This window comes from Nomascus leucogenys, chromosome 14, assembly GCF_006542625.1.
Source record: "Nomascus leucogenys isolate Asia chromosome 14, Asia_NLE_v1, whole genome shotgun sequence".
Lineage (NCBI taxonomy): Eukaryota > Metazoa > Chordata > Mammalia > Primates > Hylobatidae > Nomascus > Nomascus leucogenys.
The window spans coordinates 82,774,511-82,785,259 of NC_044394.1; the positions used below are offsets into that span (position 1 = coordinate 82,774,511).

General features: G+C 46.8%; 1 protein-coding gene across 4 annotated transcripts in view; it reads left to right on the plus strand.

Annotated features, from left to right (window-relative positions):
* The window catches only part of TBC1D8 (TBC1 domain family member 8), a 144,046-nt gene that overhangs the window by 118,503 nt on the left and 14,794 nt on the right, over positions 1-10,749 (plus strand). For all 4 annotated transcript variants that reach the window (XM_030827854.1, XM_030827855.1, XM_030827852.1 and 1 more), the window contains 5 exons: positions 345-462; positions 2,954-3,239; positions 5,313-5,442; positions 5,599-5,697; positions 6,301-6,369. In XM_030827854.1, the coding sequence (XP_030683714.1) occupies positions 345-462; positions 2,954-3,239; positions 5,313-5,442; positions 5,599-5,697; positions 6,301-6,369 (702 nt within the window). The remainder of the gene's footprint in view (positions 1-344; positions 463-2,953; positions 3,240-5,312; positions 5,443-5,598; positions 5,698-6,300; positions 6,370-10,749) is intronic.

The following is a 10,749-nucleotide window of genomic DNA, read 5'->3' on the forward strand; positions in this document are numbered from 1 at the left end:
TTAAGTTATGTGTGTGTGCACGTGTGTGCGTGTGTGCATCTGCCTGAACAAACAGAGAATAGCTGGATTTAAAACAACCCTAAGACTTGCACCACAGCTAAATTTCACATTGCTAGATGGGGACCGGAGCTGAGTGGTGACCAATGGCTCAGCTGGGCGTGTCCTGTGAGGACCGTGTTGCTATCACGGTCATTCCACTGCACAGTGTCAGTGTGGTTGGTGTACGCTGGATCTCTCACCTTTGAAATCTTTACTTTTGTGGGTTGTTTGGGCTTGGATGCTTGTAACATCTCTGTGGCATCACATGGGCCGGTCAGTAACTGCCCTCCTTGACCCCCGAGCAGTCCATGAACATCCTGACCTCCGTTCTGCTGCTGTACGCCAAGGAGGAGGAAGCCTTCTGGCTGCTGGTTGCTGTGTGTGAGCGGATGCTGCCCGATTACTTCAACCACCGTGTGATCGGTAAACAGACCCCCTTCCTCCTCCTGTGTATCTGGGGAAGAGTGACAGAGCCTGGGCAGGATGTTTCTCATCAGTCCTGTTTATAAAATCTCTCAGTACCACTCAGCTAGTCTGTTTGCAAACACAGTTTGACTCCTGAATTTGCAGAACTAACTCGGGAAATTCTCTGCACAGTTCTGACAATGTAGTGGAGTAAAGAAACTCGAACACATTCCTGCTACAAAGACCTACAGAGTCGGGATTAAAACAAACACATGACTTTAGATGGATAGTTGAACTTACAAGAAGGGAAGAGAGATCCAAGGCCCAAGAAACAAGTCAGAAAGTGAAAACCAGGGTGGTTTTACACGGATGCCATGGCCTGGAAAGGGAGGGGGGGGCCTGGGGGGATGCCTCTCGATAGCTCAGGGAGCTTGTTCAGACAGGAGGCCCTCGGTTCCCCTAGAGAGAGGAGGTAGGTGGGACGGAATTAGAGACCCTCAAGGCCCATGTGGTCAGTTAAAGGGCAGACTTGGAAAAGTCCCCCATTTCCATAAGGACATCTTAAGAAAGCTCGTTGGCTGCTGTCTGGACTCTGGGTAACCTGTGGCCTTGCAAAACTCCTGCACTGGGTATCTGACTTTCATGTGGTTGAGATTTAAATGTATGCTGTCTCTGTGGTCCAGCAACCTCCTAGTAAACAATACAAAAATGGTTTTGGGCTGGTGATACTCTTAGGGACTCTTCTTAGTAATTCAGATGAGAGATGGAGCTGGCCTAAAATTAGGGTGGCAGCCCTGGGAACAGAACCAACTTCAGACAGAATTTAGCAACTGAGTGGATGTAGGAGCAAGGCGGGAAGAAAGTGCCTTTGAAGACTGTGTCCTAAGGACTGAAGGGTGGCCCCTAGGAATAAGGAGGGGCAGGAGGGTGGTGTGGTCAGCTGGGAAGGCGGTGATGGCTCTGTGCCTTCTGGCCCAAGTGTGCCCTTCCCTGAGCCTTCGGCCGTGCACACCGGCTCCTTCATGTGCCTGAGTGGCTAGCTGGCTTGCTTCCGTTTTTACTTTGTGTTGTGGGAAGCGGTGTAAGGAACAGAGTAGCAAGGAGTAATTAAAACCTCGGCGTCATTGAGAGACATGCTGTCAAAGCCACTGTTGATGATTGTTGCTGTGTGACAGCTCATATGCAACAGTGCCAGCTAGACCCTCTGTGAGAGTGCACGTGCCTGTGGGGACACTGCCCAAGACAGGAAGGGACCATTGGAACACATGCATCACCTCAGCAAGTTCTCTTCTGCCCCTTTCCTGCCATAGGCAACACCTGGTACTGAGTTCTATCACCATGGATTAATTTGGCCTACTCTTGAACCTTGTATAAATGTAATCATGGAGGACGGGGTCTTCTATGTCTGGCTTCCATCACACAGCAGGGCATCTGTAAGAGGCAGCCACGTTGTTGATGCATTTGTAGAGCTTGCTCCTCTTTGTTGCTGAGTAGGATTTCACTGGTGTGCTTGTCTAGTCACCTGCTGATGTGCATTTGAGTTGTTTCCAGTCTTGGAGTATGATAAATAAAGTAGCAGTGAGCAGTCATATAAGTCTTTTTATGAATCTATACTGTCATTTTTCTTGGGTATTTACCTAGGAGAAGAATTGCAGGGTCATAGGTTAGATGTATGACTTAATAAGAAACTCAGTGTTCCAGAGTGGATGTAACATGTTCATTTGTCTCATATCAGCATTGTAGGAGAATTCAGCTTGCTCCACATCCTTGCTAACACTTGGTATTGTTCATCTTTTTAATTTTAGGCATCTAGTGGGTAAAAAGTGGTATAATTATGGTGCTTTTAATTTGCATTTCTCTGATGATTAATGATGTCTCTTTGCTTACTGACCATTTGTTTATTGACTCTTCTGAGTGTTTAAATCTTTAGCCTCTTTAAAAAAGGTTGGTTGTTACCTTCTTACTAAGTTGCAAGAGTTCTTTCTTTTGAATGTAAGATCTCTGTCAGGCATATGGATTGCAAATATTTTCTCCAAGTTTGAAGCTTGCATTTTCATTTTATTAATGGTGTCTTTTAGAGAATGGCAGTTTTAATTTTGATGAAGTCCAGTTTACAATTTTTTCTATATTTAGTACTTTTTATGTCCTAAGAAATGTATTTTTCTTAAATCTCTTTTAAAAATTTTATAGTATTAATTTTTATATGTAGGTCTATGGTCTATTTCAGATATATTTTTCTGTATGGTGTGAGGTAGGGGCTAGTGTTCCTTTTTTATTTCCCCCATGCCAGTTTCCAGCTGATCAAGCAGTATTTTTTTTTTAAAAGGCTATCTTTTACCCATTGAATTACCTTGGTCAAAATGTCAGAATCGGTGAACTAAGCATGGACACTTTTCTGGACTCAAATTCCATCTCTTTGTTCTGGTTACCTCAGAGTGATTTTAATTTCAGACTGAACTTTGAGAGTGAGTCCCACGCCAGCTAGAGCCCTGTGGCCTTTGTTTTCTAGGGGCGCAAGTGGACCAGTCTGTCTTCGAGGAGCTCATCAAGGGTCACCTCCCAGAGCTGGCGGAGCACATGAACGACCTCTCAGCCCTGGCATCCGTCTCTCTCTCGTGGTTCCTGACCCTGTTCCTCAGCATCATGCCTCTAGAGAGTGCGGTGAATGTGGTAGATTGCTTCTTCTACGATGGCATCAAAGCCATCTTCCAGCTGGGACTGGCTGTACTTGAGGCCAATGCTGAGGACCTGTGCAGCAGCAAGGATGATGGCCAGGCCTTGATGATCCTCAGCAGGTGGGCCCCGCTGTGCCTCTGTGGCCAACCAGAGATGGAGGAGGCAGCAGCACGTGCCCAGCAGGGCCATCGGTGGGGAAGTTTTTTTTTTTTTTTTTTTTTATTGAGACAGAGTCTCACTCTGTCGCCCAGGCTGGAGTGCAGTGGCACAATCTGCTCACTACAACCTCCGCCTTCCACCTTCAAACGATTCTCCTGCCTTAGTCTCCCGAGTAGCTGGGACTACAGGAACCCATCACCGTGCTCGGCTAATTTTTGTATTTTTAGTATGTAGGGACCAGCCCCACAGGGTCGGTGGGCTTCTCCCTGTGTGCGGTGACGAGAGAGTGTAGAAATAAAGACACAAGACAAAGAGATAAAAGAAAAGGCAGCTGGGCCTGGGGGACCACTACCGCCAATGCGCGGAGACTGGTAGTGACCCTGAATGTCTGGCTGCGCTGTTATTTATTGGATACAAAGCAAAAGGGGCAGGGTAAAGAGTGTGAGTCATCTCCAATGATAGGTAAGGTCACTTGGGTCACGTGTCCACTGGACAGGGGGCCCTCCCTGCCTGGCAGCCGAGGCAGAGAGGGAGAGGAGACAGAGAGAAAGACAGCTTATGCCATTGTTTCTGCATATCAGAGACTATTAGTACTTTCACTAATTTACTACTGCTATCTAGAAGGCAGAGCCAGGTGTACAGGATGGAACATGAAGGCGGACTAGGAGCGTGACCACTGAAGCACAGCATCACAGGGAGACGGTTAGGCCTCCGGATAACTGCAGGCAAGCCTGACTGATGTCAGGCCCTCCACAAGAGGTGGAGGAGCAGAGTCTTTTCTAAACTCCCCTGGGGAAAAGGAGACTCCCTTTCCCGGTCTGCTAAGTAGCAGGTGTTGTTCCTTGACACTTCTCACTACCGCTAGACCATGGTCCGCCTGGCAACGGGCGTCTTCCCAGACGCTGGCGTCACCGCTAGACCAAGGAGCCCTCTGGTGGCCCTGTCTGGGCATAACAGAAGGCTCGCACTCTTGTCTTCTGGTCACACCTCACTATGTCCCCTCAACTCCTATCTCTATATGGCCTGGTTTTTCCTAGGTTATGATTATAGAGCGGGGATTATTATAGTATTGGAATAAAGAGTAATTGCCACCAACTAATGATTAATGATACTCATATATAATCATATCTAAGATCTATCGGGTATAACTATTTTTGTTTTATATTTTATTATACTGGAACAGCTCGTGTCCTTGGTCTCTTGCCTCGGCGCCTGGGTGGCTTGCCGCCCACATTAGTAGAGATGGGGTTTCACCATGTTGGCTAGACCAGTCTCGAACTGCTGGCCTCAAGTGATTCACCCGCCTCGGCCTCCCAGAGTGCTGGGATTACAGGTGTGAGCCACCGCCTGGCCCCTGTGCAAGTTTTCTGTCCGACTCTGCCTCTTGACATTCTGTGGCCTCCCCAAGCCAGTTTGCCATGGGGCACCATTCCAGGCATGGAGTGAAGGGTGCCATTGTCCCTCACCCCCTTCCACAGTGAGAAAGTCCAGGAAGAGGAGGGCCATAAATGCTTTTCTTTAAGATTAAATGTCTTGCATTTAGATGGACTCACAGTGGCCTTGAACAGGGCTTGGTGGACACCAGGCATCATGGGCGTCAGGCAGCCAGCTAGAGGTTGCAGATGTTTTCTGCGTAAGGCTAGTGAACGGCAGTGAGGGAAAAGGCCCACTAGGTTGAGCGCCACAGCTGGGCTTTCTAGGAGCTGAGGGCAAGTCAGATGACATTGAAAGAGGGGGTTCTCTTTCAGAGCATGATGTAAGCTTAACCTTACATGTATGTGCAGAGTGTTGGGCTTACTTCACTGGAGAGTTTCAGGCCTGGAAAGCCACCTGTGGAGCCCGATCCACAAGCCAGGCTTCATGACTGCCTCTCACTTCTCTAAAATGAGCCGGAGCAGCTGCAGCCTTGCCCTCCTTCCGAAAGGTGTTGGTGTTTGGAAGTGCCCTGGCATGCCTGACACTGTGAAGGCAGTCCGTGTTGTGTAGTACCTGAATGAGGATGGACTTGGGCGTTGACAGGGCGGTATGTTCAGGTTTCTAGATCACATTAAGAATGAGGACAGCCCAGGGCCCCCAGTTGGCAGCCACCATGCCTTTTTCTCCGACGACCAGGAGCCCTACCCTGTGACTGACATTTCAGACCTGATCCGGGATTCCTATGAGGTAACGGGAACCCCCACCCCATGCCCCGTTGCAGCCCCTAACCCCCCGGGAATTGTGACTGGGGGATGGATGTGGAGGGAGGTTCCTGGGCCACTTCCTGTTTCCACACTTTGGATGAGCAGGGGACTGAGCAAGTGGTCCCTTGTTTCCCTGCAGAAATTTGGAGACCAGTCTGTGGAGCAGATCGAGCACCTGCGTTACAAGCACAGGATCAGGGTCCTCCAAGGCCATGAGGACACCACAAAGCAGAACGTGGTGGGTAGCGGATGCCTCACCCTGCTGATCACGGTATTGGGGAGCCAACCTGGGAGTGCGCGTCCTTTTTGGTCATGTCATAAGAATGCCAGCTTTGAAAAATTTATATATATTTTTTGGATTACATTAACAACTTAATAAGGGTGAAGTAGTTTAGAAACAATGTGAGCTTTGGAGCCAGGTGGTGAGTACTCAACACTGTGAGCCTGTTTCCCCCGTGGAAAATGGGGATAACAGTGCCTGCCGCGCAGTTAAATGAGGTTGGGGTCTATAATGCCTTAGCACAGGGGGCCCGCAGGGGCATTAGCTGGCGCTCAGAAGGCTCCTCCTGCTCGTGCTGTTTCTCTGCCAGTTTCCTGGCTTCCATTAGAGCCCGGTAGGTTTGTCCTTAGGTACTGATGTGTGAACTGGAAAGAGGCTAAGGATGAAACGCCTGGGAAAGAGACCTGGCAGTGATGTTTATGTCAGAAAAGAGCCTTTGTGGGAGGGAAGCAGGTGCACGGGCCCTTTGCGTCCCCTTCAGGAGGAAGAATCCCCTCCTGCCCTGACCCCCGGGGGTGCAGGCCTAGATTTCACACCATTGCTGTTTATTCTTTCCTCAAGCTTCGAGTCGTTATCCCGGAAGTCTCAATTCTTCCTGAAGACCTAGAGGAGCTCTATGACTTATTCAAGGTACGCAGCTCTGGGAGGATGAGGGGTTCCAGGCCCTGAGCTGGCCCGAGCCGCAGTGCCTAGCCTGCCCAGGGGACAACATGCAGCTGCCTGCAGGGCTCTGCAGAGCAGAGGCTGGAGCTGCCCTCCTTGAAGCTGTCTTAGCCTGTCTACCTGCTTCTACCCAGAAACCTCTCTCCCCACCCTCCGCCCTGGAACGTGGGAGGAGGGAGCCGGGGTGCTCTTTGGGCAGCCCAGCAGGCCTAGCCTCTCACACTGAAGCTGCTGTACTCTGCTGGGAGGGCTTCAGTGCTGTGATCTACTCTGCTCACCGCTGCTCTAGTGAGTGCGGGCTCTGGGTCCTCCAGCGGCCCTTAATGAAATCATCACCTGGCATACTTTTTAATTAACTGTGATCCTGCCCCACAGTACATGCATGCATATTTTCCTATTTGTGTGGCAGGTATGCATGCAAGTTCATATTCTATTTTTCCTTAACATTATTCCATGTTGCCGTATAGTCTTAATCATTTTTAATAACTCTATGATCTGTCATATAGCTAATACTTAGTATAGTTAACGTGATTTTTAATATTTTGATATTTACCTGGAATCACCCTGCAAAGAACATCTTCAGGCACGTTACTAGAGTTTTCTTGCTGAAAACAGTGAATGGAAATGAGGAAGAGAGGCAGGCACATTGGTGGACTCTTGCTACCCTGGCAGAGAAGGGGAGGAAGCGCAGTTGCAGAAAGCAAGCCTGGCAGGGAAGGGAGTGCGGCTGCTCCAGCTCGTCTTGGTGGGGCCTCCGAGCCTCTTTCCCTCCTGAGCCTGGGTTCCCAGCACGATTGAAATGACAGTCAGCACAGTCCAGGGCTTTGGAAGCCATGGAGCAGGCCTTTCCCTGCAGTCACTGACTGCAGGGTTGTTGGGTTAGTTAGTAGGTTCCTCACTCCTCATTCCTAATGAGCAGGATGTGTGGTGAGAATTAGCAGGCCACTTTCTCCTGTACACAGCATGTTTGCAAGTTTTACTGTTTCCTTTGTTGTGTGAAGGCAAAATATGAAGTCGAAGGTTACTTGGTATCCCAACCCCCTAGCCTCATTTTGGCTTTCAAGGAAGCCAAACAGGGAATACTAGGAACATAAAAGTAGGCAAACAAATATGTGAGTTTTGGCTTGTGTTTTTTACCTTAAAAAGACTTTGATTAGGCTGGGCGCGGTGGCTCATGCTTGTAATCCCAGCACTTTGGGAGGCCGAGGTGGGCGGATCACGAGGTCAGGAGATCGAGACCACGGTGAAACCCCGTCTCTACTAAAAATACAAAAAATTAGCCGGGCGTGGTGGCGGGCGCCTGTAGTCCCAGCTTCTCGGAGAGGCTGAGGCAGGAGAATGGCGTGAACCCGGGAGGCAGAGCTTGCAGTGAGCCGAGATTGCGCCACTGCACTCCAGCCTGGGCGACAGAGCAAGACTCCATCTCAAAAAAAAGAAAAAGAAAAAAAGACTTTGATTTATTTAGGGCTAATTGTTCTCAGGTTGAGAGAGTAGGAACCATCGCATGTCGGAATTTATGTAATTTAAAGGATGCTTTAAATTCACAATAAAAACAAATTTTGTTAAGTACCAGCCACATTGTTCATGTTTCATAGGAAAGATTAAAGAAGGCCTTCAAAGCCAACCATGCTTGTTTCCTGTTTTTATTCTTCCTGTGAAGGACCAACAGTGTTGGTTGGTACTTGAGGAAATTTATTTTTATTGTTAGTTTAAAGCCATTCTTTAAATCACATAAATTCAGGTCTCTGATACCTCCTTTTCCCTCAAATAGAGAACAGCTTCATTACTTTATCTCTGCAAGTAGGATGTGAACAGTATAAATACAGACTTGGTGCGTAAGCTACTCCTGGAAGCATCAGGGCCTGAAATGGTGCCTTGTGTATTCCACAAACGCGTTCCTACTGCTAAGCAGTGAAATTCACCCAGTGTTGCTGGGTTATTGTGCTGTAGAGAACATTTGATCTCTTCAGTGTTATTTTGCTTCCTTTCATGTTCTGCGTAAGACTTATTTTCAAAGTTGAATTGAAAGACACAAAGCTAAATAAAATTATACCTACTCTTACCATTGAAAAAAGAAAAACAAAGCTTCTAAGCAAGAAAGGAAAGTAGCTGGGCTCAGTGGCTCACTCCTGTAATCCCAGCACTTTGGGAGGCCGAATCACTTGAGGTCAGTAGTTTGAGACCAGCTTGGCCAACATCGTGAAAACCTGTCTCTACTAAAAATACAAAAATTAGCTGGGCGTGGTGACGCACTCCTGTAATCCCAGCTATGTGGGTGGCTGAGGCGGGAGAATTGCTTGAACTTGGGAGATGGAGGTTGCAGTGAGCCAAGATCACAGCCACTGCATTCCAGCCCTGGCGACACAGTGAAACTCCATCTCAAAATAAATAAATAAAAATTAAAAAAAAAAAAAGGGCCTATCGTGCCCCTATTACCCTGCCTGTACAGATAATTATGGTTAACAATGTGCATATCTTTCTGGAATTTTCCCTCTTGTATCTATCTATAAATACACACATGCCTACAATACATACACACACATTCACTTTTCTTTCCCACATAGAAGTGAGATTATGGTATATATAATACCTGCAGGTTTTTTTTGTTTGTTTCAGTTGACCATGTATCATGAACTTTGTTCCAGATGAGAATCTATAGATCTTTTCTCATACTTTTTTAGTGATTGCAGTTTCCTTGTAGGGCCAAATTCTGATATATTTAATTATTCATCTCTTGAGTGACATTTGTGTTGTTTCTGGTTGTTGCTGCTTGACACTGAGCACCTGTGCATTTCCTGGACCCCAGTGCTGCTGATTCTGTAGAATTGGGTTCCTTGAGGTGGAACTGTTGGGTCATGGGTGACGTATATATCCAACTTTAGTCAATACTGCTAAAGCTTTTTAAATTTTTTCAAATTACAGTTCTGGCCAGGCATGGTGGCTCATGTCTGTAATCCCAGCACTGTGGGAGGCCAGTGTGGGTGGATCACTTGAGGTTCGGAGTTTGAGACCAGCCTGGCCAACATGGTGAAATCCCGTCTCTACTAAAAATACAAAAATTAGCCAGGCGTGGTGGCATGCACCTGTAATCCCAGCTACTTGGGAGGCTAGGGTAGGGTAATTGCTTGAACCTGGGAGGCAGAGGTTGCAGTGAGTCAAGATTGCGCCACTGCACTCCAGCCTGGGCAACAAGAGTGAGACTCTGTCTCAAAAAAAAAAAAAAAAAAAAAAAATTGCAGTCCCACTGATGGTGTTTAAGAGGACTCATTTCCCCACACTCCACACCCACCCAGCATTTAATATCATGGATCTTTCAAAATTTTGCTAGTCCAGTGGAAAATTACATTTCATTTTAATTTAAACTTGTTTTCTCATTAATGAGGTTGAGTGCCAGTTCATGTTTATTGGCTAGTTCTCTACTCTTTTGAATCACCTGTTCATATTCTTTGCCTATTTTTATAGTGGTTTGTTTTCCTATGGGATTCTATGTAAACTAATATTTGTCCTTGGTGTATGCATTACAACCATTTTCTTCTGCATTTTATGGGATGTTGATGTGACAGTCTACACGAATGTACATAGAAATTCATGGGGTGCCTTGGGTTTTAAGGAACAGAAATTTATGAGACCTTTATTTCACACTTAAAAGTTCTTGTGATTATTTTCATGATTCTGTAATGACTATTTAAATGACATGGCTGTGGTGAATATGACAGTAAAATTATAGATGGCATTTTGGTCTCTATTTGAGGATATGAGCTTGCAGACTACAGCATCTGCCCTTGTTTTTGTCCCATCCTGTGGACAGAGGACACTGAAGTGGTCAAGAACCCTGCAGTTATTGGGAACTACTTCAGACTTTTGTGAATTGGGATGTCCAAAGAGATGATGTAGTTATTTAGTATGGGTGGAAATGATGCATTCGGAGGAGGCTCACCTGGTCCTCAGCGATAGGGCCGGTTTTGTTAGTTTTCAGTCTATTCCCAAGACTTCAACTCACCTTAAAAAAAAAAACTTAAAAAAAATTGTTAATGTATTCATGTGGTTCAGAATTCAGAAAGTATTAAAAATATGCAATAAAAAGTCTCACTTCTATCTCTGGGGCCCTCCCCACAGGTAGCCAGGGTTATTAGTTCCTTCCGTATCCTACAGATCTGGCTAGTCCTTTTTGATTTTTAAATAATATGATTTGGGGCCAGTCACGGTGGCTCATGCCTATAATCCCAGCACTTTGGGAGGCCAAGGCGAGTCGAGACCAGCCTGGCTAACACGGTGAAACCCAGTCTCTACTAAAAATACAAAATATTAGCTGGGTGTGGTGGCAGGCACCTGTAATCCCAGCTACTT